This window comes from Crocodylus siamensis, chromosome 4, assembly GCF_052110815.1.
Source record: "Crocodylus siamensis isolate JL-2025a chromosome 4, ASM5211081v1, whole genome shotgun sequence".
In the NCBI taxonomy this organism is placed as follows: Eukaryota; Metazoa; Chordata; order Crocodylia; family Crocodylidae; genus Crocodylus; species Crocodylus siamensis.
Genome location: NC_143398.1, coordinates 76,447,895 through 76,475,301, shown reverse-complemented (window position 1 = coordinate 76,475,301; position 27,407 = coordinate 76,447,895). Strand labels below are relative to the sequence as shown.

Sequence of the window (27,407 nt, the reverse complement as noted above, 5' to 3'; positions counted from 1 at the left end):
GGTACAGAAATGGGGGAATGCAACACCCATCATTTAAAACTTGATCCAGTCTTCAAATTCTAGAAATAAACATGCCTAATTAAATTCTTGATGGTTGTGAATTATATAGGACGAGATGTTTTTTAGCAATTCATCCAGGACACTGTAAGTCAGTTCTCATTTTGTATTCCTAATTCTTTCACTGGTTCAATACAACCAGTAGTAAGACAGATGTATAATGCTGTAAAATTAGTAATTATAAAGTAATACTTACTTTATAAAGGTGTGTGAGGTATTATTAGTTGCTATGTATTAATATGTTTTGTCATCATCAGGTGTCACGGGGTGGGAAATGTTACATCCCTATTATGCAACGGGGCAAACATAGTTACTGAACAGTTAGGTCATTTCTTCTTAAGGTTGTATAATAGCTCAGACTTTTGGCCCTGATTCTCCTTTAGCCACACTTACATGGTAAACTTACTGCGCCAGGCAGCCAAGGCCTTCAGATATTCTGCATTGCTCCACACAGGCTACCTACAAAACTAGCAGTTTTGTCAGGATATCCACACTAATTAGCACTGCCACACAACAGTTCTAACTTGTTCATCTGAAACATTGCACCAGGCATGATTGAACTACTTCTAGTTTAGGTGGCAGCAGTGCAGAACAGTGAGGTATGCTTGAAAATGCTAGTTCGGCATAATTAGCATGTCATATAGACATAGTCTTTGGGTGCACCGAGATGAGCACAAACATGCGGTATGTATCACCGCAGACCCATCTGGTAGAAAAGATCTAGCTGTGGGGCCAGAAGGGGTGAGAATTTTTTTTAAGCTTTGAGTTCCTTCAACACAACCTCCATGTACATTTGCAAAGAGTTAATATGGGGGGCAGAGCATCCTGGATGCCCCTTTACTAAGCATCCTGCAGGAGCTTCACCAAGGCAGGCAGGGGGATCAAGCAGGACCCCTTTGAGACCTTGGCCCCAGGCAGGACTTGGATCTGGGGTGGTGGGAGGGGAATGGCAACCCATGGAGTCAACCCCTGCCTTTCCAAAAGGAAGACAGTAAGTAAAGAGGTACCGCTGGGATTTGAACCTAGGATCTCCTGTTTATTAGACAGGTACTTCAACCAGCTAAGCCACAATGCCAGCCACAGTGTGAGCTGCTGTACTACACATGCAGGCACTCCCCACACTGCTGCTTTGCAGCACTGGGGGGCAGAAGGGTTGACCACAGAATTCCAGGGCCAAAAAAACCCAAGCCTAAAAACAGGGGGGTGGCACATATGGTGGCAGCATATGCCACCCAAAACCAGAGCCAGGCTCCATGCTGCAGGATCCCCATGGCTGCAGCTCCTGGAGGCCCCTGGGTCTGCAGGTAAGGCTGCTGGGGACAGTACAGTTGGTGGGCCCAGCCTCCCCTACCCTGCCCGGGGTAACATGGAGCACACCAGAGCATGTGTGACAGGCATCTCCTGAGAACATGTAGCAACAGCACACTTTATGCCGTTGCTGTTTGTCCCTGAGGAAACACACATCTTTGCTCATGGGGAGCCTGATGTTGTGAGCCTACCAGCCAGCTGTGTGCCTTAGAGCAGCCTCAGATATAATTTAACAAAGGCTTGGTCCAAAAATAAGTGGGCTCAATGGCATTTTGCCCCTTCTTCCTATCTTTAATATTTCCAGCACATCTTTTTATTCTGGAATCAGCAAGGATGGATGACTTGGAGGCATTCTACATGCTCTATCAGGGTGGGGAGTGAGGAAGAAGACAGGACTACTCACCTAGTTGTTATATAGGGGTGTGAGGCAACAGAAAAGCTAGTCATATGCCTGACCATTGGGTAAAGTGAGTGGCGCTGACTGCTTTTCATTTGGTTAAACTGTATGAATTGAAAACTCCAATGAATATTTTGAAAATGTAGACTTGTTCTCCCCCAAGACACAGAAGAAAGGTAAAAAAGAAAATCATTTGCTTCTGTCAGACATTTTTATAATGCTTTAGCACATACATTGTTTTCTAACTGCATCAGACTGTATTCAAATGATCATTTTCAGTGATCTGGAAGAAAGCATAAAATCATTGTGCTAAATGATTTTAGAATAACATTAACATTTTATGTGAGGCAAAAATGTGAGGGGCATATAATTTGGGGGGCAAGTCAGGGACACCAAGAAATCTGGATGGTTTGGCAAGATATATATGTATGAAATGTGTTTTAATGCAGTGAAGTACAAAGTCACAAGGGCCCAAATTCAGCTCCCCTTTTGGCAAGTATGTAGCATTTACTCAGTTAACTTCACTGTGTCAGTGCCATTTTGAACATATTTTTAGATCCTGCTCCCCCTTCTTAACAACTTGCTCTGACAATTTTTTGTCTGCTAAACTCCTGTTCCACCTAGTCAAATCCCTGTAAGGAAGAGAGGAGGGCAGATTTCCAAACTTTTAGCCCCAAAACTTTGTGGTTAGACCACTTGCCCAGGAATGAGGGACCCAGGTTGTATTTCCCACTTACTCACATATGGCTTGAACCTACAACCCCACCTTCTAGCTTAGTGCCCTAACTGGCACGCCCTTGGCTTGCATTGCCAAGAGCAGACTCCACCCTTCCTGTTGAAGCTGGCCAATGGGCAATGAAGAAAGGAAGATAATGTGAGGCTAGGGGAAACCCAAACTAGAGGATGTTTGGCTCAGTAATGAGAGCACTGCCCTGCAAGGAAGGTGTCTTGGGTTTGGCCCCTTCCTCCAGTAGGATAAAAGCTATCCCACTGCCATTTTCTCAAATGACACTTAGATGCAAAATGCAGAAATATCATCCAGTGTTCCAGGCATCAGTTCCAACTATTTTGTGGCAGTTGTATCTGTCTAAAATGTGTACTACTTCGTATTTTAGCTCCCTTTTAACTTTGCAATGAACTAGACTCAATAATTCTGTTTGTACTTTCCAAAATGGCTTTTACTGGCACCAGTACTTTGCTTTTTGCTTGAGTAAGCGGTACACAGATCATGGAAAAGGAGTGTTTGTTCATCTTTGTGCTTTACAATTTGTAACTCGTTTTCTTAGCCTCAGTAGGCCCCAAGTCCTTAGCCCTCAAATCAGGCATAGTAAATATGGGAGGCCCATACTCACCCATACTTGGATTAATCCTTTTTGCAGCAGCATAATAAGGTCTCTCAAGCTAGATAATACCTTTGCCTGTACCCAGTTCGACTGACCTTCTCAGAAAATTCTCTTAAGAACTATAACAAGTTTTTAATTCTGTTTTTTATAATTTTTTTTTCCATCTCTGGGTTTCAGTTGGAAGAAAAAAACAGACAGCTGCAAGAACGTCTTGAGCTAGCTGAGCAGAAGCTTCAACAGACAATGCGGAAGGCTGAGACATTGCCAGAAGTAGAGGCTGAACTGGCTCAGAGAATAGCAGCATTGACAAAGGTACTGCACTGAGAAATAGGTTCACTTCAAAAGCATATATGGTTTAATTTTGATTTATTATTCCTCCTTTTGACAACAAGAGCAATAACAGTAACAAAAAAAGCAACACGGTTTCAATGCGATTTGGAAAAAATGCCCTGTGCTAATGTACCAGAAGCAAATGTTAAGTATATGACACAGTTATTATTTACCATCTTACATTGATGCGATTGGTGCAACTCAATACGACAATATTATGTAACCTGATTGTGTTTTCCCAGTGTTGGTGGGCAGACAAATTAACTACCCTTACTTACTTTAAAGGTCATTAGGGCCAGGTACAGACATTACACTTTTAATTATATAAATGATTGGAAATGAGTCTATACCCATAACAGAACAGGAGTTCTGCACACAAAACTGGTCTATATCTGTAACAGAACAGAAGTTCAGCATGCATAGACTGGCTTAAAAATGGTGGAATCCAGTCTAAGACTTGCCCCCCACCACCAAAGGGTGATCGGTTTGCTACCGATCTAAACTACACCACTTACAGAAAACTGCGTAACTTGGATCGATTCTACCTCAGGTTTTTTGAATGTCTGTATTTAGCCTATCTGTATAAGGAGTCATATATTTCCAGGATCTTTAAAAATTCATGAATCCATTTAGTTTGTAATACTCAAACATTTCACACTTAACAACAAAAGAAACAGTCATGCTATTAATCATATTTATTTTTTCATGATGTTTTTATACACCACATCAATTAGAAAAGACACAACAATCATTTTCACTACAATAAATGACACAAAATAAAATCTTCCTTACTGGCATTTGGGATCATTTGCGTAATAAAAACAAAGCCATCTGGAATATTTACTTTAAAAAAAAAAACCCTCTTGTAGCAGATAGTCAGAATACAGTTGATAAATCACATAAAAAATGCAAAGCCCTAAAGGGACCAAAGACAGCCTGCTTTCTATATTAGCAGCTTTCTTACAGAAAAACAAGACAAAAGTACATTTTAAATATTGGAGCTGTGCATGAAACTAGTTCTGTAATTCAAGGATTATTAGCTTTAGTTTGTCACATTACTAGCATAAAATAATTTATCCATCACATTTTATAGTCAGACAAGATGGAAAAAGCTGATATAGGACATGATGTTACATATTACTCTGATAGGTCTAAACTTTTCTTTTTCTGTCACTGAAGGAAGATTGTAGCAAACTTTGCAGCCACATTTTCTCATCTAATGAATGCTAAAAAATAATTTTCATCCCTTTGTATGGGGTCATCAGTACCTAATCGTACTAATTAAGCTAATTTTTCTGCATTTTAGTGAAGAGAACATTATACACACATGCACACATGTGTATATTTTACCTCATGAAGTCAAGATCAGTATTCAGTAATCAGGATATTCATTGATCACTTTGGTTTATGTCAATGGCTTGTATTCTGAGAGGCAGGCTGAAAATGAAGATTCAGCAAAAATGAGCTAAATGAAATGACAGACAAATGTTCCAATTTTTTTTAAAACCTCATGTGCATGTAAAAGGCAACCTTAGCAGCTTTAAATTGCCCAACTGTGATTGATACAGTAAATGACCCTGTATTCTAGTGCCCTTAGCAGTGTAGGAGAGTGTTGTTTTATATTTTTGAATAATTTTTCGTTTCTTGAATCATTTCTGCTGTATTTGTGGGGCCAGGCAGTATTTTTAAGCTTCAAGCACATCTTTTATTGTCACCATTTTTAACTGAATTAATATTAATAGTGAATATTGTGAGAAGTCTTCAGCATGTAATATTTTCAAGTGTTATTCCTAAGCAGAGCTCTGCCAAAGGAAAGTTCTCATGATAGACACCATGAGAGGAAGCGGCATTGTGACTCCACACCAAATACTGTTACCTGACTCACCTGTGCAGCTGTAGCTTACTCATTTTTAACTAAGATTAAAATTGTGACGGGAAAGGCAGGAAGTGACAATAATGAAGCTAGCAACATTTGAAGAGGCATCCTAAATTCCTGGCTGAGATTGTGAATATGGAAGGGAGAGGTGAACCGGGAATTTAGGTGCCTAGCATTGAGAAGCAGCTAAGCTGGCATGAGGGACAGGAAATGAATCTCAGGGAAGATTAACCTGTGAAGCAGAAGAAAAATAGAAATTGATGGGAAATCATAGTGAGAGAAAAGAAAGGGAAGTAAAAGCAAGGGAGATATTTATGTTTATATATTTATTCAAACATTAAAATATAGATGTAATTATATATAAAGTATAAAGTGTCTAGGCTCTTTTGCTATTTGTTAAAAAGTAATGAATTAGCCGGTAAGTAAGTGTAGATAAATAAGTGCAGTAGCCTCTCCAAAGTCAAGAAGGGAAGATTATTTCAAAACAAAGAAACAAAAAACCCCCAAAATTATGCCACCACATTTTTTTTCACAGTCTTCCATGCAACTGCAAATGTCTGGGGGAAAACTTTGGTTTGCAAAGTGTTCACATAACCAACACATTTGATTTGTTTTGGAGTCTTGGGGGCAGTGAATTACAAACCAAGGGCTCTTATGGAAAGCCTCTGTCATTATTCAGTCTGGAGAAAAGAAAAATGAGGTGGTAGTTAACAGCAGTGTTCAAATACCTGAAGCATGATTATAGAGTGGATGGAGCCAGGCTTTCCTCTTAGGCTATATAGCCCCCAACTGCAGGAGAAGAAATTTAGTTTGTAGATTAGGAGGAACTTTCTGACTATTAGGGTGGTTGAACCTTCAAATAGGCTATCTAAAAAAGTTTTATGTCCAGCCCTGGAAATTTTTAATAGCAGGTTGGACAGACACTTGGCTGGGATGGTTTAGTCATGGATGATTCTACCTTGAGCAGGGCCTGGACTAGATGATCTTGTGAGGTCCCTTTCAGCTGCACTTTCCCATGATCTATTTTAGTCAGACAGGATACTCACTCAAGATATTGCCATTAAATACTGTTCTTATTATGACCAGAAAGCTCACAATGCATTTGCACATCTTTTTCAAAAAAATTAATTTGACATGACTAGAGAAGTAGTTTTAAATCTGTGATATGCATACTCCATGAGGCCCACAAACTATGTCTAAGGGGTCCATGAAAGATGACTATCAATCAGTAGTAGGTGAATATCCACACTTACAATTTATAGAGGCGCGCACCTCCATTAAAAATATCCAAAGGGGTTTGCACCTCCATTTAAAATGTTTAGGGGTCCGCAAATGAAAAAAAGTTGAAAATCACTGGATTAGAGGAAAATCTAAAACATCACTTAGGCTTCAATACCAGTTCTGTTTCTTTATAATTATTTATACAATGAAAACTTGAACAAATGTGTTTTTTAATATCCTTATAGAATACTAAATATGAAGTATGAATGCTAAATACTAAATGTGAATGAGTGACAAAATCTGATCCATATATCATATTGATTAAGTAAATAGCTTATATTTTCTTATTTCAAATTTATGCAAATGTTAAAAGAGCTGGATTAACAGCAATGGGAATCTGTATATTTTCCAGAGAACAAATAAATGTTTTAAAATGCTTTAACATGGCTAGCTGGTGTACAGGTGCAAATTGTAACATTTGCCCAAGTATTTAAGTAACTCAGGCTGTTAGCCTGCAAATGGCTCAATGCAAATATGGCTATATTATTAGAGGCACCCAAGTAAGCTAGTTTAAAGTTAGCTCAGGTATGTCCCAGTCACTGCAGTGGAAATCTGCATTGGGAGGTTAAAGGTGAGTCTTCTGAGCCAAGCCCCTCTACACTGAAACAAAACCAGAAATATTGATTCTTCTTGATTGCACCTCATTAGAAGTGACCCCACCGAAATTAGTGGAGTTTCATTACTGTAAAACTGATAAAAGAAGTAGGCCCAAATATTTTACTTTTTTATCAAAGCAAAATAACATGGGATGGCATAAAACCTACTTCCCTGTGGATAAATGATGAGAACAGTAGTCATTGATTAGCCCTGATAAAAACATAGCTCATGTATGTTCTTTGAATTTGATTTTATAACCTTCAACTCAATGGCCTAGCAACATGTATGTATGGATTACTGTTTTGCCATTCTGCTTAGTAAATCCAGATTAATATTTTATAAAACAAGTGCGATACAAGATTTTGCTTCTAAAATCACATCAGTTGAGGTTTGGGTGTTTCTCCATATGTTATAGAGTGAACTGGTGAATATTTTTTGCTGTTTTTTCACAAATTAGTCATAAGGTGTGAAATTCTAAAAGTCTGGCGATCTTGGCTACGTATCCAGAAAGTTACTTGATTCATCTGAGACTTTCTTCGGCTTAGTTTTCACTGTAGGCTAGCCATAAGGTGAGCCACTGCAATATCAGCCAATCTGTAGTACAGGAATCTGGTCAGGCACATGCCCTGTGCTGCCAGGCTTCTCATCAACACTGGCATTGTAGCTAAGGAACATTGAAGCTGTCTGTGGCTATGGATCCACATTCATTTATAACACTAAAAAGTGCTGAGTAGAGCACCATCAGACCTTGACTGTTGTGCTGCACAGATGTGTTGCATAACAGCCCATTTTCACTGCAAGCACGTTACCGTAGCAATATGTAATAACTACCTATATTAGAGACTAGCTGACAACAAAGAGTACTGGCTACCTTACTGTGTGGCAGTAGTCGGATATGGCTGTGTGAATACAATATGTCAAGGGAAAAATCAGTAAATGAATCTAAATTAAATCTACAATGTATATGGGGCCTTAGTCTGTGTGATCGTTCAACCAACCCCTTGTGGTAGAGCCTATGAACTTACCGCCAACCATGGAAAGTTCTTTCCCTGCATGAACTACATTTTTGAAGGTAGGACAGATCTGGCTACATTCAGTACAGATTCATTTCCTCCTTAAAGGAAGTGATCTAGTGGCCCCCTGCCTTGGTCCAATATGAATCTACTATATTTACGTCTCTTCTTAGGGCTGCTTTTCTTGAAGAAGTTGACAAAAGCTTGTTTATGAAGGACTGGAGGATGGATGTATGAAGTGCTGCATGACCAAAAAGATTTCATAGATGTCATAGACATTAGGGCTGGAAGAGACCTCTCAACATAATCAGGTCCAGCCTCCTGCCCAAGGGACAGGCAGTCAGCTAGTGTCAAATGATCCCAGCAAGACAAACATCCACATGTTTGTTACACATAAGTCTAGAGTAGTTGCTTGCACCACCTCTGTGGAGAATCTATTATAGGCCTTGGGGGCGCAGACAGTAAAGAAGGTTTCCCTTATGTCCAACCTTAAATAGTCTTGGAGGAGTTTGTGATGATTGGACCTTGTCATCCCTTGGGGTGCTCTGGTAAACAGGTGTTCCCCAGATCCTAAAGCACACCTCTGAGACTGCTTCTCCAGACTGAAGAGCCCTATGGCTCTCAGCCTCTCTTCATAAAGCAGGTTCTCTTGTCCTCTAATCATGCACATGGCTCTCCTCTGGACACTTTCAATCTTCTGCATGTCCTTTTTTGAATTGTGGAGCCCAGAATTGGATGCAGTACTCCAGCTGGGGCCTCACCAAGGCCAAGTACAATGGGAGCATGACATCCTGGGTCTTGCTCAAGATAAGGGTAAGGGGCCTCCAGGTCCTTGACCACCTGGGTGATAGTGATCATCGCTTGCTGGAATTCACCATCCAGCACAGGGTGTCAAGGGCCAGCAGCAAGGCAGTAGCCCTAGACTTCAAAAGGGCCAACTTCAGCGAGTTGAGGAGATTAGTGGGAGAGGCACTGGAGTTCTCAAGGGCAGGGGAACTCAGTGCCCAAGATGATGGTCGTTCCTTAAGGAGACGATACTCAGGGACCAAGGGAGTGCTATCTCCAAAGAGGAGTATACCTCCTTTGCTCGGGCCTGTAGTGGGGTTGTCAGGAAAGCTAAGGCAGACATAGAGCTAGGACTAGCGTCCAAAATCAAAGATAACAAAAAGTCCTTTTTCAAATATACAGGGAGGATGAAGAAAGCACCGGGAAATGTGGGGCCCCTGCAAGATCCTCTGGGCAATCTGGTGGTTGTGCCAGAGGAGAAAGCATGCTCAAATCAGTGGGTCCAGATGCTCTCCACCCCAGGGTGTTGAGGGAGCTAGCAGGGGTTATTGCAGGGCCCTTGGCACGGCTTCACGAGTGCTCATGGTGCTCGGGCCAGGTGCTGGATGATTGGAAAGTAGCCAACATGTTCCCTATCTTTAAAAAAGAGAGGAGGGAGGACCCAGGCAACTATAGGCCCGTTAGTCTTACCTCAATTCTAGGGAAACTCTTTGAGAAGATCATCATGGAGTACATCTGTGATGAGCCGGCCTCAGAGATGATGCTCAAGGGCAACCAGCGTGGTTTCATTAGGGGCAGGTCATGTCAGACCAACCTGATTGCCTTTTATGATCAGGTCACAAAAGCGTTGGATGCAGGTGTTGCTGTGGATGTAGTCTTTCTGGACTTCAGCAAGGCCTTTGACACCGTCTCCCACCCCATCCTCATTAAAAAATTGGGCGACTGTGGCATTGATGCCTACACAGTCAGATGGATTGCAGATTGGCTGAAGGGTCGCACTCTGGTGGTACGTGGATGGGTCATATTCAATCTGAGGAGAAGTGGGCAGTGGAGTCCCCTAGGGCTCGGTTCTTGGGCCCGCATTGTTCAGTCTCTTTATCAGGGATTTGGACGATGGGGTGAAAAGCACCCTATTTAAATTTGCTGATGATACCAAAATTTGGGGTGAGGTGAGCACACTAGTAGGGAGGGAAAGACTGCAGCAAGACTTGGATAGGTTGCAGGGGTTGGCTAGCAAAAACAGGATGCTCTTCAGTACTGACAAGTGCAGGGTGCTGCACTCGGGCAGTAGTAACCAGCAGCACACTTATAAGATGGGAAACGCACTTCTTGAAAGCACGGAAGCAGAAAGGGATCTTGGAGTCATTATTGATGATGAACATGAGCCAACAGTGCGAGGTCACAGTTGGCAGGGCTAACCGCATCTTGTAATGCATCCACAGGTGCATCTCTAGCAGGGCCAAGGAGGTGATCCTCCCCCTCTATGCAACACTGGTCAGGCCACAGCTGGAGTACTGTGTCCAGTTCTGTGCGCCGCACTTCAGGAGGGATGTGGACAACATTGAGAGGGTCCAGAGGAGGGCCACCCGAATGATCTGGGCACAGCAGGGCAGACCCTACAATGAGAGACTGTGGGACCTGAACCTGTTCAGCCTTCACAAGAGAAGGCTGAAGGGGGACATGGTGAGTCTATAAACTCACTAGAGGGGACCAGAAGGATTTAGGAGAGACCTTGTTTCCCCTAGTGCCCCCTGGCATAACAAGGAATAATGGCCATAAGTTGTTGGACATCCACAAGAACTACTTCACAGTTAGGGCAGCTAGGATCTGGAACCAATTTCCAAGGGAAGTGGTGCTGGCTCCTACTCTGGGGGCCTTTAAGAGGAGGCTTGATGTCTACCTAGCTGGGATCATTTGAGCCCAGTTTTTTCTCCTGCCCAGACAGGAAGTCGAACTTGAAGATCTACAAGGTCCCTTCCAACCCTACTTCTGTGGTTCTATGATACTATGATGCATCGGTAGATGCAAGCCAGAGTTTTGTTCACTCTGCCAGCTGTGGTATCATTGGTGGCTCATATTCATCTTGTGGTCAGTCATGACTCCCAAGTGTCTTGAGGTCATGGTGCTAGCGAGTATAGCATTACTGAGCCTATAAGTGTAATGCAGGTTTTTATTTCTGAGGTGGAACACTGCATTTCTCCATATTTAATGCCATCAGGTTTTCAACCACCCATCTTGCAAGCCTATCAATGTTGGCCTGGATCACCAGCCTATCCTCAAGTGTGGACACTTTACCCCAAAGCTTGGTGTTGTCAGCAAACTTGGCAAGTCTGCTTTTGACACCCGTGCCCATGTTTATGAATACATTAAAGAATACAGGTCCAAGAACATAGTCTTGGGGGTCACTACTAGTCACCGAGTGCCATGTTCATTCAGTTCTGTCAACTACCACTCTCTGGGTCCAACCTCAGAGCCAGTTCCCCAGCCATTGGACTGTGAAGTAGTTGAGGCCTCAATTGTCCAGGTCTTCCATGAGGACGTCATGGGACAGCAGGTCAAAGGCTTTTTTAAAGTCCAAATATATGACATCAACCTCTTCCCTTTTGTCCAGGTGATATGTCACTTGGTCATAGAAGGAAATCAGATTGGTCAAGCAAAACCTACCTGCAACAAACCCGTGCTGGCTATTCCTCAGAATGTTGCCTTCTGTTAGCCTGTCAGGAATGGTTTCTTTGATAATTTTTTCCAAAATCTTCCCAGGGATTGAGGTCAAAGTGATTGGTCTGTAGTTTCCCAGGTCTTCTTTCCTCCCTTTTTTGAAGACGGGCACCACATTGGCCCTCTTTCAATCTTCAGGTACTTCACCTGAGTGCCACAAATTCTCAAATATCCTCACCAGTGGCTGCACTATAATGATTGCCAGTTCTTTTAGCACTCTTGGGTGTAACCTATCCAGACCAGCTGATTTATGGAGGTCCAGCCTCTCAAGATGCTCCCTCACAAGATCCACATGAATGGTGAGCATATATTCACCTTCACTCTGGCCATCCCGCATCATGGTTGGTAGGGTGATTCCTTTGGGCTAGTGAAAAACTGATGCAAAGTAATCATTAAGCAGATTGGCTTTTTCCTGGGTGTTGGTAGTCAGCTGCCCCAGCTGATTTACCAGGGGTCTAATGTTGCCCTTGTTTTTCTTTCAACTCCCCACATATCTGAAAGACTTTTTATTGTCCTTGATTCATGTAGCCAGATGGAGTTCAATTGAAGCTTGGCTTTTCTAGTTTGCTCCCTGCAGGTGTGGACCAGTGCAGTATACTCCTCCTTAGTGGTGTTTCCTGTCTTCCATCCTTTATACACCTCTCTTTTTAGATGTAGGTGGTCTATGAGTTCCCTGTTGAGCCAAGGGGGTTGTTGAGCCCTTTTACCACCTTTCCTACAGATGGGGATGGACTCCCCTTGTGCATCTAGAATCACTTCCTTAAGGAGCAACCACTTATTATGAACTTCTCTCCCTGTGAAATCCTGGCTTCTCAGGGCCTCAAGAACAAGGCTCCTGAACTTATGAAAGTCAGCTTTCCTAAAGTCAAGGACTAGTGCATTGCTGGCTGACTTGCCAGTTCTGTGATGGATGATGAAAGTGATCATCTCGTGGTTACTGTCACCCAGCTTCCTTTTGATTCTTAGGCCACTGATTAGATCATCCCCTTTGGCCAGTACCAGGTCCAGCAGTGCCTTGCCTCTTGTCAGCCCAGAAACTTCTTGGGACAGGTAGAGCTTATCCACGCATGTAAGGAAGCTTTGTGACTGATTGGATTTGGCCGAGTGCTTAACCCATGAAATGTCTGGGTAGTTAATGTCTCCCATGATGACCATGCATTGAGACTGTGCAGCCTTGACCAGTTCCCTGGTGAATTCTTGGTCAAGCACTTGTTCCTGGTTTGGAAGTCTGTAGTAGACTCCTAGATTTGTATCCCCTTCACTACATTCCCCTCATACTCTAACCCAAAGGGTCTCCAGTCATCCTCCTTGGGTGCCGCCAATCTCAGCTTGTAGGGAAGTGTAGCTCTCCTTCACATAGAGAGCTATACCCCACCCCTTTTTTTTGCACAATCTCTCCTGTATGGTGATTTTATTGATACGTAGTTAGAGCAAATAAGAATAATGCAGGCAAGGCAAACAAAATAAAATACCAAACAATATAAACCATCGTCCTCTCCTCCCCCCAATTCTATATCCACCAGTCCTAGGACTGTCACAGAGGGAAGGCACGTCTGGCCAGTACTGGAGCTTCACCCTGTGGTTCTCTCTTGAATGTCAGATGTCAGCAGCCTGAAGATTGAGGGCCAAGGTCCACCCCTTACTCAGTGAGGTGGGTGAGATGGGCTGGTGGTGTGCCCTTTGTCCATGGTGGCCTTGAGTTCCCCTGTTGGGGACCCTTTGCTGTTCTGAAATCCCTCCTTTTGTATTCTTCTTCTCCACTTTATCTCTGGGTACCATTGATTGGTTTTCATATGGCTGTCATACTGTCCATGTTTTGCCCTGCAACCATATTCCTTTGTTCCAACAAACCTATCACATGCATGCATCTTAATTTGGTCACTAACTGATGTCTTAATTTGGTCCATCCACCAAAACCAGAAATCCTAAGGGCTCTGAAGCTGGTCACTGTGACCTGGCCACTGTAGCAGAGTCACTTATCTCGTGTTATGGAACAGTATGGTGTACATGTCTTCAATTTTCCAGCCTGTGTATGCCCTCTTGTCTCTTGGCCTAAAACACAATGACAGCTGGTTCCAGACACAGTGGGTCTTGAAGGAAATGATGCCACAAACAGGCTTTTTAAAACCAACTGACTGTTGCCGCCCCCTGGACCATTGTTCTAATGCATATCTACTTTACCTACAAGCCAATTCTTAAAAGCAAACCTCTAAATATCATTTTCTAGCCAACAGCTAGCATGTATTAACCAAGAGGAAGTCATTCCTTATTAACCTGATTTGCTTCTATGATAAGGTGACAGGCCGTGTGGATGGTAAGAGAGCAGTGAATACCTTGACTTTAGAAAATCTTTTGACACTGCCTCTCTCAATGCTGTCATTGAAAAGATAAGGAAATATAGACTAGATGAAAGGCTTGTAAGGTGGATACTCCTTGGCTCATCACACTCAACAAATAGTCATCAGTGACTCAATGTCTATTTGGGAGAAGGTATGAAGTGAGTTTCCCCAGAGGTGTGTCTTGGGTCCAGTATTGTTTGATATTGTCATTAATGATTGGGGAAATGGGATCCAGTGTATGCTTATCAAATTTGTGGATGACTTCAACGTGGGAGCAGTTGAAAATATTCTGGAGGCTAGGGTTAGAATCCAGAATGACCTGGAAAACTGGGGAGGTGGTCTACAATGAACCAGATGAGATTCAACAAGGACAAGTGCAGAGTCCTGAACTTGGGACAGAACAATTGCAGGCACTAGTACAGACTGGGAAATGAGTGGCTAGGCTGCAGCACTTCAGAGAAGGACCTGGGGGTTATAGTAGACCATAAACTGAAGTAGAGTCAACAGTGTTCTCTTGTTACAAAAAAGACAACAGTATACAGTATACTCGGTTGTATTAACACAAACTTCACTTGGGATGTTTGTGTTGAAGGGGAAGTAAGTCTTTTACTTTATTTTCAGTACTGGTGAGACCTCACCTGGAGTACTGTGTTGAAATTTGGGCCCCATACATCAAGAAAGATGTAGACAGTTTAGAAAGAATCTAATGCAGGGCAGCAAAATTTATTAGGGGCTTTGGAGGTGAGATTTATAAGGAAAGGCTAAAACGTAGGATTATTTAGTCTGGAGAAGAGAAGGCTGAGGGGGGATTTAATAACAGTCTTGAAATACCTGATTACAGAGAAGATGGAAATGGGCATTTCTCTGTGACTGTAGGAGACAGGACTAGAAGCAATGTTCACAAGCTTCAGCAGGTTGCCAATTAGGAGAAACTTTCTGATTGTGAAGCTACTCAAAATCGGAACAGAATACCTAGGGAAATTATGAAATCTTCATCCTTCGATGGTTTCAAGAGCAGGTTAAATAGACACTTGGCTGGGATGGTTTAGTCAGGGATGATCCTGCCTTGAGCAGAGGGGCTAGACTAGATAACCTCGTTAGGTCTCTTTCAGCCCTACTTTCCTACAATCCTGTGATCAGGAACTGGGCTATCCAGCTGGTAGCCTGTGGGCCACATGTCAGCTTCCAGTGGTTAACTCATAGCGCATGAGCTCCTGCAACTTTGCTTCCTTGGATTCCCATGTTTCCCAAAATGGGTGCCCCTTTCCCCCTCATACCCCCACTCACTCTGTCACTGCTTCCCTCCATTGCCTTCTCCTGCTGCTGCTCCCCATGGCCACTCAGAAGTTGAACAGCTCTGATCAGGAGCAAACTCTCCACTGGTTAGCAAACACCAGACAGAAACAGATATTGCCAAATGGCAAAAAGTTGCCAATATATTGCTACCTTTACCACAATTGACACTCCCCACAATGAAACTATCAGTATTCATGAATCCCACATGCCTATCACATGACAAATGCCTTCATATAAATGCTGCACTGAAACCAAACTCTTACTGTGCTCCTGGGTAGATTCTCACAGAAATATGATAGTGGATGGAAACAGCCTGCAGCCAGTAAAAGAACACTTTTCACAAAATTCTATCTCTGCTTTCAGCAAAAGTAACTGTTCTAACTTGTACTCAGCTTTGACTGTTTTAACAGCGAGCAGTCAGTGACTGGTGGGGAGGGGAAGAACCCACCATAGCCAATCTCACTCACTGGCTTCTGGAAGTGGCTGCAGCGCTCCCATTCCCTGACTGGCACTTGCAGGGGCACCGACACTCCCACTGGGCCCCCCTACCCATCACCTAACCAGGGAGCACGGCCTGTCAGGGGGTGCACCCCCGTGCACCACGTATGTGTCACCACTGAGTCAAGGTGCCCCACATAGGGCTTTATGAACCAAGGAAGGAAAGAGTATACCACATCCCTGATGATGAGGGGTAGGACAGTTACTCTGTTGATCTCAACATGTGGGGGGGGGGCGAGAATGTAGTATCTATTATCTGGGGGAGGGTGAAGTTGTTACCAGTGAAGGTGTGGATAAAGTGCCCATGGTGGTCTATGTTGTCCTGAAGTATGACAGAGAAGAAGTCCTTCTGGTTGATAAACTCGATGGCACCTTGTGGCAGGCACAGGATTTTTGTAAGCACACCTCAACAACCCCCACACAGTCAAAGAAGCCCATAGGGTGGAAGCCACCTCCTCTTGGTTGATGAAGTAGATGAAACAATTTAACACCATGTACCTGATGACCTTGCACATTTTCCAGACCACTGCCCCTGCTGTGGACTTGCCCACTTCAAACTGGTTGGTGATGGAGTGGAGTATCATTGTAGTGGCATACCAAGGGTCTCTGGCAGTTGGGGGCAATGCTTACATTTGCCCCCACCCCCCCCATCACAGAGCAGGGTGGGGGGAGGGGGTCCCTCCCAGCAGCCAGTCACAGAGATGAGGTGGGGAGGCAAAAGCACCAGCAAAGCACGGCGGCCAAACCAGAAGTGCTTCTTACAACCATGGGTCTTGCAATGCTTGCAAGGCCCCCCCAACTAATAAAAGATATCACGCACACACAGACAGACCCCTCCCCCACACAGAGAGCCATCCGCCCTTTCCTCCCAACCCCCCACAGCCACCCACAGCTCAGTCTCACTCCGCACCCTCCTCTTGTTACACTTACGTGCAGGGAGCTGCTCCTTGGCTATCCCGAGCAGCTCTATGGATGCAGAGGGCTGAGCTAAGCTGAGCTGGGCTGGGCCCAGTGGGGAGTGCCACTCCTGTGCCATGTCTCTGTGGGCAGGCCTTGGACCTGGGAGGGGCTCAGCTGCAGGGGGCCAACATGAATTTGGGGGGGCTCTAGCCCCCAAGGCCATCTCAGTGCCACGGCACGCAAGTTGCAGCATGGTCCTTCTGGCATGGCCAGCCAAGCCCCAACCACCCCCCGACCCTGTTCCAGGTAGGGCATAACTCTTCCAACTTGGCTCGGCTCCCTCCCCCCAGATGTGGCACCACCTGGCCTGCAGGCACAGCACAGCTCTTCAGGCAAAATCCCAGCCCTGCCTCTGCACAGCCCCATTGGTGGAGGAAATGTGAAAGCTGCAGTTTAAATTTGGCATAAAAAATGGGCACTGAGTTTAAACTGCGGTTTTCACTTCCCTGCTGGTGAGGTTCCCGGGGCTCTGAATTGGAACAGACCCCTGGGCACATGTACCCAGTTTGCCTGTGTATTTATCTGCCAATGGTCTGGCTGCCCGGCCGGTGCCCCCTCAGGCCTGCACCCAGAGGAAATGGCCCCCACCTGGCTCTCCCCTCGATTTGCCACTGGATTGTTGGGAGTGGCAAGTTTCCAGGTGACAATGGTGACTTGCTTCTCTAGAGTCAGGGATGGCCTTATGCTGATGTCCTACCACTCAAAGTGGTGTGCCAGCTGGGTGATGATGCCTATGTCAATGGCCCAGCACATGAGGAAGTTCTATAGACACTATTTATCATCCCAGGTACCCAGGACAATCTGCTCCTACCATTCACTGCTCATCTCATGGGCCCCAAACCACATATCAGTGGCCTGGAGATGCTCCCACAGCACATCGGAGTCAATGGCATTCAAGAGGGCCTTGGTTTCTTCAGTCAGGTGGAAGTAGTTGCCTAATTCCAGGATACTTCATGGCTGTACGGTCCAGAGCACATGGTAGCTGTTGCTTGTACCTGGCCAGGCAACAGCAGCTATAGGAACACGTTCAGTCCCAGCCCAAGCCCCGGGGCTGAGTTAGAGATGGAGCCAGGATTGGAACTGCTGCCACCACTGCCACTGCTGCCTTGCCAGGTGGGTACCAGAGCCATCCTGTGCTCCATGCTCTGAGCAAGAGCCAGAGCTACAACCACAACTGAGAGTAAGTAGTACAGAGGGAGGGGTGGGCAGCAGCTGCTGCTCCAACTCAACCCTGGTCCTGGGTATAGGCTAGAGTTAGAGCTGGAGCAGCCGCCTGGCCACCTACCTACTCAAATGTAAGAAGAGGACCCTTTTCCCACATTGAAATAGGCAAGGAGAAAAGTCATCTTGGATTCAAGTAAATACAGTAGTATCATTGAAGTGATCTTAAATCATGGTTTGTGTACCATACACAATAAACTATGTGTACTTATTTTACTATGTGTGCCTAATTATTATTTTGATATATTTTTTGTAGATGATGATCTAAGTAATAAAGTATATCTTTATCACAAACATTACATTTGCTGGGAGTTTACATATCTGGTGACCCAGAGGTCATTTCTGACAATGGCCTAAACAAAGAGCATTTCAAAATCAGGAGTTTACAATAGCACAGACATCAGTAATAGTGTGCAGTGTCTGTTTCTTATGCACATATTTTGTTTCCATAGCAACAAATTCAACATAGCTTTCTTTAAAATTGTACACTAGACTTCATTGATATAAGGATGACAGAGAGATCCATATTTTGTGACAAATGCTCTATTAAATTTTCTATGAGAAAAAACAATGACTTTGGATGGACTGCCATTCTCTATATTCAGTACATGACTTCTTGTCCAATTAATGATGTTGTATTTATAGGTCTTCCCTAAAGTATGACGTTAATCTTATAAAATGGATTCACAAGGGTGAATCCTCTCAAAGAAATTGGAAACTATATAATTTATTGGGGTAAAAGGGGCTTATTTGATTCTCTCTCTAAAAAGTCTTGAGCTGTATTTTATTAGTTTTCTGTGTTTTCTAGGAAAATCTATCATAACACTGCACAGTTACTATAAATAACTAGTCCATTAATTTTATATATTCTATTACATTTAGGCATTGTTTTTCATTCCTATAAAACGGTGCAAAAATTTTACAAAAATTCTGACATTGGCCTCTCAGAGTCACACTCCGGTGTTTCGATCCCCATAACTCCAGCTACAACATGAGACCCTATTAGCCAGAACTGCTTTGATTTTCCTCTGTAGAAATCTTTCATCAGCCAGCCATTACTAACCTTGACCTTCCATACCTAGGTTGATAGCTTTTTTAACATTTCATTGTTTTCCGTTTATCCACGTCAACTGCATCATATTCACCAAATATCAGTGTAGTTTATTCCACATAAAAGTCTGTCAGTTAAAAGATTAAATTTTCAGTCACGCTTTTCTTTTAAGCATTCTGTGCTGTGTTCTGTTCAGTGTCAGTGTCTTTAGTTCTGATTTTTCAATTTTGTCCCTCTCCTTTTCCTTGACTTGTTAGTCTGATCCAACCTCTTCTACCTCATCTGATGATTATCAATATGTTATGGAAGCTAAACTACAAGAAATGATCTCCATACGTAGGAAGGTAGTCCTACTGGACTTTACTTTCTATTGCTAAATAGAATCCATCTAATTTGTTTTCATTTTTATTTTTATTTTTTATTTTTTTATTGATAATCAACCATCGTGCAGTTCAGTGCTTCAGGAGCTTACAATTTTACGATGGCAGGTTTGTGTTCAAACCATGCACAGTCTGCATGTTACATTTGGCTGATTTCATTGCTCATAAATAACTCCAATGTTTTGCTGATGCTTGGATGTAACAGGCCTTTGTAGCTGACACATTTCAAGCAATGCTGTTCAGCTGCCTGTTTGAATAAAGTTTATTTTTTGAAAACTAAGTTTGCAGTTAGTAGTAGCTTGCTTTATGTTTTGTTTGAACTTTACTGAGATAATGAGTTACAAAGCTATTTAAATTTCAGACCAAGTCTTCCTATTTTTTTGCAGGCAGAGGAAAGACATGGTAACATTGAAGAACGTATGAGACACTTAGAAGCTCAACTTGAAGAGAAGAATCAGGAACTCCAAAGAGTATGTTCATTGCAGATGGTTTATTTTTTGTGTATAAAGTCTGACAATATGGAGCCAAATTCTGCCTTTGAGTACAAACATGCAGCTTTCTTGACTGCAGAACATAGCATTTGTGAACATGAAAGTAATGCAGTCCCATGTTAGTCAATTCACTTAAATCTAGTTTTAGTTCATTAGAAACATTCTACTAATACAGAATTTTCTAATATACCTTGATCAAAATATGTGGTGGCTCAATAAGGTCAACCAAAAGAGTAATCCCTTCAGTTTGTGGATGTCTTAGTGAAAATTTGTTCAGTGTAAATCTGTGTTAATTAACCCAAACACTTATCATTGTGTTTCCTCTGCCCTGTACTGAAGGCCAGGCAAAGGGAGAAAATGAATGAGGAGCACAACAAAAGACTATCAGATACTGTAGACAGACTTTTGACAGAATCCAATGAACGCCTGCAGCTACACTTAAAAGAGAGAATGGCAGCACTTGAAGAAAAGGTAATGTTCAAAGGGCAATAAAAATTTAAATAGTAGTAGGACAATGACTATAATTATGTTTTCCACTTTTAAATTAATGTAAACATCATGCTGGTTTTGTAATCCGCAGGTGAGTATTTACCCAATTTCTACAAATAAAACCAAATTTTTGGCATTAAGAGAGATATCAACTATATTTTTTTAGTTTTAACAACATTAACTATATTTTTCCAGTCCAAATTATGATGCAGGCATTCACTAAGGAATATTTTTGTTACTGTGAAGTGTATAAATAAAGTATTAGTGTATGCAATTTGCTAATGGGGAACTGCAGATAGAGATTTTACATGACTTGCCCCCAGGTGTAGTGTGGGACAGTTACAGGCACAGAGTTACAACTCAGGAGTTCCAAAGCCCCAGACCTCGTCTCCTTCTCTTCTCCTTCTCATCTCCTTTCTTCAGTTCCTTCCTTTTCCTTCCTTCAGTTAATGCTTTTCTGTGCACTAAGCCTTTTAGGATACAGAGTTAACTGACCATTCAGAGATGTTTTGTGTTTCCTCTTGTCATACACGTTTCCTGGGCCCTGGGATATGTCCTAGATTTGCCATGAATATGATCAATGTGCAGCCCTCTGAATTTGGTTCTTTTCACTTTAGTCATCTTAATTACAAACCTCTTCATATATACACTAAAATGAAAACAATATTTTTCTCACTTGAAGCCTCATGGCTACAGTGGTGACTATCAGTCCCTTCATGCCATCTGAGCAATCTGTTAGGGGCAATGGACCTATGAAAATACAGTCTTTTTCCTTCCATCTCCTTACCACTCACTTTCATATGAGCCTAGATTGGGTTTTTCTGCAGCTCAGAATATTTTGCAGGCCCCCACTATCCGTTGCATGATTACCCTGAAGGTATCTTGACCCACCTTCCATTTTACCTCCATAGCTAGGGTCTTAATTCATGAAAAGGGACTTCACACTAATTGTATATTTTTTGTGGTAGAAAACTACCATATTTATTCAAATAAATGATGAGTTTTTTTTCCCTTCAAACAGCCCCTAACCTTGTATTTGCTTACAAGAAAACCTTATTACATATATTGTCTATCGTTAAACTGCTGCCAGAAGCAGCATGTGCTCAGTAATGGAAATCAAGTATGATGCTGATTAAATACAGCCTACACTGATCATGACATTAAAATGCATGGCCTATATGGGGCAAATGTACTGATGGGAACCCTTTTTCTTTCGTGTGTGGCCCTCATAAAAATGGATAGGTGTTCCCACTGCAGGGAACTGGCACCAGGCCTGGAGGTACCACAATACCAGGCTGGCAACAGAAGGGACAGAGCCAGCCCTGACAACCTCCCATTGCTGCCAAAAATGCTTCATCTTAACCAAAAGGCTGAGATGCTTTTTTTTTTTTTAAGGAATTTTTTTCATGTTCCAAGCCAAATCGACTCCAAATCTGAGTCATTCAAGAACCATATGTGGCCCTACTATCAGCAAGCATCCTCCACCCCTGCCTAGGGCTTCAGATGCTTTCAAATGCTTTGGCAGATATCCTAAGTGCAAGCCCAAGTCTGAAGGCTTGGGGTTCGAATGTCCCCGAGTTTTGCTTGCCCTCAGCCATATGGCTGCAGGAACAAGCTAGGGAGAAGTCTTCCATTTACATAAGGTTGGCATATAGCCAAGATCTTCCCACTGGCAGTGAAAGTCAAAGGTTAATTATTCCTTAGCTTAGTCAAGGTAGTACCCCCTGCCAAGAAAATGGTTTTCCCTTGCAACTAGGAAAACCCCCTTAGTGGTCATGGCATTTTCCTGCCAAGGCTGAGAAGTTACCTTTTTTTTAAAAATATAATTTGTATCTAAGGCCAAATTAGCCTAAATTAATGCCAAATCCAAGAGTCCAGAACCATAAGTGGCCCTACTACCAGCAAACATCCTCCACCCGCACCTGGGGCTTCAGATTTTTCCAAAACCTTTGGCAGGCACCCTACATGCAGGCCCAATCCTGGAGGCTTGGGGTTTGGATGCTCCTGAGTTTTGCTTCCCTTTAGCTATAAGGCCCTTGGAGCAAGTAAGGGAGGAGACTCCCGTTTCCATCAACTGGGCTTAAGGCTGCTGCACTGCACCTTGGTGGGTACTGAACTATGCCAGAAGTGCAACTCTCCTGTGAGGTGGATGCTACCAGAAGGCTAAGTTAGTGCAGCCCATCTAGTAAGAGATAGTCCCTGTCATGCTCTATCCCCCTCAGCATTGGCCCTTTTTCAGCTCATGGTGAACTGCTATCTCAAGATATTTTGGCTTCCTCTTCACTCCCACAGCTGAGCAGTGCCTTTCTTTCCCATTTCCAGTGATTCCTGTTTCTTCCCCAGCTTTAAATGACTGACAAACATCATCACACTTCTGTGGGAATGAGACCCCCTCCCTTGGCTCGTCACAAGTGACTGGGGTGGCCTTCATGAGGTGAAGCCAAACCAGACAGCCCCACACCTCATCTACCTATAAATTTTAGGAAGATCCTAGAACTTGTGACAAGAGACAAGAACACTCAGTTCCAGTAACAAGTAGCTAATTAACACATGGTCCCTTTGCAGGGGATATCTGAAATATATACCTGTAGTGAGAACTGCTGGGCTGTGGGGCCACCATGGCTTGAAATGCTTTTGACTCTGCTGGGGCCCATGACAAATCTTGAACCGTTTGGCTTTGAACTAATATCATACAGAGTTCGTACTATTTATAAGTAGATACAGAAGTCCTGCTTAAATGTGTGTGTATGGAGTACCTGAACTGAAACTTGCAGCAGTTTGCAAAGCAGGTAAAATGCATCAATCCTAGATTAACTGAGTCTATTAGGTACCCATAGTTTTCTTTTCCTCTATATGCAAATTACTACAGATATGTTTATTTCAGTCAGTGTTTTTTGGCCCCTCGTATTTCGTGTTTGCAAAACGGAGCCCAAGGGGCTTACAGTAAAGTGGGGGAAGTGGCTGTAGGGGGAAGAAGTGGAGGGAGCAGAGGGCAAGGGGACCACCATCCTCCAACACTATTTTCCCAGCCAGAGCAGTGGAAGACAAACATCCAATAATTAGATTCTATACCTGGAAAATTATAACAAATGTGTACGTTTTCCATATATAAAAACTAATTATTGGGGCGGTCATCTTAAATTCAGGGTAGATTCATTTTAGATTCAAGTAAATATGGTAAATACCCCTTTAGCCAAACTTGTTTTAGTGGTTTATGCACCTATGTGTTTTATCTGATTGAGGCAGAATACAAGCAATGATCATATCTGTCTGGGAAAAATTAAAGTGTAAAATTCGGATTGAGAAGTGATTTCAAACATTTTCTGTTGATGAAATCAATTATTTCGATTATTTATAGGTTCCAAATCTAGTCTGTACACTTTCCAAAAGCTTTAGGGGATTTGTAATAAAAAAGAAAATCTGAAGTGATTGATTGAGACTGATCAGATAACTTTGTTTACTTGATCAGTTAGCAGCTTCTGGTATTTGATTTTTTTCCCCTCTTCTATTTATGTTTTTAATCTTTCTTTTTCTCCTAGAATGTTTTAATTCAGGAATCTGAAAGTTTCAGGAAGAACCTGGAAGAGTCATTACATGACAAGGTACTATATAACAGTGATATATTATCTGTAATCTCATTTTGTTTAGAATTTGACACTTAATAATTGGAAAATCTGTATATGGTATATTTAACATTTCCAAACTGGCATGTGTGAAGGGATCTAATGACATTGAATACTCCCAAGGATCCTGGAAATAATTATATTTACCTATTTGGATGGTTTAAGAAGATATTAATGTTTTACAAAAATGCTCCTTAACTAATGCTTATTGTTCAAATATTGGCCCCACTGAAGTTGACGGAAAAATCCCATTGACTTCAATTAGGCCAGCATTTTGTCATATACATTTTAGCTCTTAAAGGAACCAGGCTAAAGGAGATATTCATGTAGATGGTTAGAATTTTTAGTCAAGATTATAATAATTTGATGTAATACAATAATTTTAAAAGATTCAATGACTTCATACTACACATAGTGGAAAGTTGCCTCTTTGAGTTCAAAGCATTGTAATTCCCATTTTAACAAATGGTTTAGTGAACCAGTCAAATTAATTATAAATATGTATTGTAAATGCAAAATTCTGGTTTTATTTTAAAAACGTACTTCCCTTAAAGGCAGTAGTATCCACAAATATATCTGCCTTTAGGTTTATACATAAAGTATTTTTGCAACATGTCAAATTAAATTAAAATACATAGGGAAGAATGAAAAAAATACAGCTGCACTAAATGCTAGGAGAGGAAATAATGGTTACCATTTGACAGCGAAAGCCATATAAAAATAGGAGAAAGGCAAGAGAAAATATCTGTTTAAATTTTCTGTTCTTTTTTCTTTTTTTTTTAAGCTGCACTAAAATAATTTTGCAGGAAGGAATAGAGATGATGTTAAGGTACTAGAAAAGAGCTCTTGAGACCAGTTCAGCCCCTAACGCTGCTACCAACTTCATATATGACCTTGGGCATATAATGAAGGGAAGTTATTCTAAAACAAGCTAGCAATGTAATAGCTAATAAATCTTCAACTATAACTTCACACGTAAATGCTTAAATTGAATATAACTTTATTGATTTAATAAAGTTGCATTGGAAATAAGCATGAATAATTATTTTTTTGAGTTTGATTCATGTACTGAATATTCTTATTATTTATTCAGTCAAATATGGAGATCCCCATTTATTCTGAAACAATATTTTACAAACTCTTCTTGAAATGTTCTGCTTTGGTTTTGCTTGATATGGTGTGGGAGCATAGAAAGTGAGATATATGCATTCTCAGTGCAGTGAGTAATCACAATCACATTATGATAAAGGACTGAATTTTTGTTACTTCTGACCTCCAGAACTACAAAATAAAATGCCGTAAAGGATTTCGTTCTTTAATTTTAGCAAAAGAAGTTGTCAAGCAAATTTAGATTAATAGTCATGCCTTGATTAAATGCAGTTGTTAAATAATTAATTAGTAAGTGATGCCTATGAATCCTCAAATCCCTCCTGTACATCTCTTCATAGAGAAAAGAATACAGAAAGAATAATTTGCTACCACGTAGCACAGGTTCCTTTCCTTCTACCTAAATTATCTGCACATTTTTTAAATGTGCTATATTACAGAACATTTTCAATTAATTCATCTTTTATTTACAGTAAAATCTGGTTAACTAGTCACTGAGATCATTTGTCACTGTGGTCTTACTAGTCAGTGCATTCAGTCCCTGCCAGAGTCCCATAATCTCTAAGTATAATTAGTCATTTCTAAATATCTACACTTACTAAATCTCAGTGGAATTTCCTTCTGATAATTAGGATTACTAGTCATTCTACAAAGTGCTGACCAGTGCTGTTCATGCCACCTCGTCAAGCCAAACAAACTCACAAGAAATTGGAATCTCTTCAGGTTTTCATAGCTCAACATGATATAAATGAATCATTATTTCATTTTGCAGAAAGTTAACTTCTGTTATGGCAATAAGTGTCAGTAAGAGTGCAAAACCAAAATCTTTGATTATTTTATTCCTTCATAGTCATGACATTCTTAGACAGTGAGCATCTATTATCTGTAATGAAAACTTGTATATTCATACATATATCTGTATATTCATGCCGTTCTTATCTCATTTCTATCGAATGGATAACTGCTATTGAGTAATCACTTGTGAATAATTAGTCATAGCTACCAATCCTCTTGGAGTGACATATTTTACAGTACTTTCTCTCTTCTGACTTGTTGTTTGCAGAAGTCTGCTATTGTGATAGAACAAAAAGCCAAGTGTTTTTTTTAAATATAACACTAGAAAAAAATATTTTTAATGTATCCACTATATTGTGGGTATTAGTTTGCTCCTCAAATCCTAGTTCTATAAAATGCTAGATGATTTCCTCAGTATAATGGGGAGCTGAGTTTCAAACTCCAGCTGTACTGGATCTAACCCACTATTTTACCAGGATAGTACGAGTCTTGGATTAGCCCTCCTCAGCATGAGAACATTGAAATGTATACCTCCCTCTTTCTAGGAAAGTGTCTTTACTGCTATGCTGAGAGGGGGCTCATCCTCTACCCTTCCCTTTGAAGCTGGGAAGCTGTACAGAAGGTAGTGCAAGATTCAAAGAGCTAGAGAGAGAGAGAGCAAGTAAGCATCAATCTGTGACCTAGTGATAACAGCATGACCCTGGGATTTGGGAGTCCCAGATTCTGGTTTCTGCTCCCAGGATTATTAATGCATTTTCATAAGACACTCATTGGATTGGAAAAAAAAACAAGCTGGGAGCAAACACTACTTCTACAGAGCACTACAGAGTCTTCCGTCAGTGAAGATATGTTATTAGAAATTGAAATTTGTAGAAATTCTTCAACTGGAGAATATATGCCTGAAAATATATATATATTTTACTTTAGATATCAGTAACTATATATATATTATAACTATATATAATATACATATAGTTAGTTAGTTAGTCAGTAGCTGTTAATATATATATTTCCATTTTTTCACTCATTGCAAATGATCTGAAAAACATTCTCTCTGTCCTGACTCTCTCTTTCAGGAACGACTGGCAGAAGAAATTGAGAAACTGAGATCTGAACTTGACCAGATGAAATTAAGGACTGGCTCTTTAATTGAACCCACATTGTCAAGGTAATTTTAAAAATCATACAAGCTGTTGAGTTCAAATATAACACAAAAACATTTTTCAGGATTTCACAACAAGAATGTTATTCAGTAGATGTAAAAATACTTAGAAAATAAAGTCATATGTGTGATAATTAATAAGACCTTCACTTTTTCATTGTTTAGGTGGTATCTTACAGAAGTAAGGATATATTAATAAATGTCTAGGATCAGTGTCAAGTCATCTGTTTTAAATTTACTCTGTACTTTAAAAAAATATATTATACTAAAATATTTCAATCATTTCTGC

The 27,407-nt window shown here is 41.5% G+C and overlaps 1 protein-coding gene across 2 annotated transcripts in view; it reads left to right on the top strand.

Annotated features, from left to right (window-relative positions):
- The window catches only part of PPFIA2 (PPFI scaffold protein A2), a 600,314-nt gene that overhangs the window by 479,143 nt on the left and 93,764 nt on the right, over positions 1 to 27,407 (top strand). For both annotated transcript variants that reach the window (XM_090042615.1, XM_090042614.1), the window contains exons 10-14: positions 3,283 to 3,417; positions 19,838 to 19,921; positions 20,282 to 20,413; positions 23,971 to 24,033; positions 27,033 to 27,124. In XM_090042615.1, coding sequence (XP_089898741.1) covers positions 3,283 to 3,417; positions 19,838 to 19,921; positions 20,282 to 20,413; positions 23,971 to 24,033; positions 27,033 to 27,124 — 506 coding nt within the window. The remainder of the gene's footprint in view (positions 1 to 3,282; positions 3,418 to 19,837; positions 19,922 to 20,281; positions 20,414 to 23,970; positions 24,034 to 27,032; positions 27,125 to 27,407) is intronic.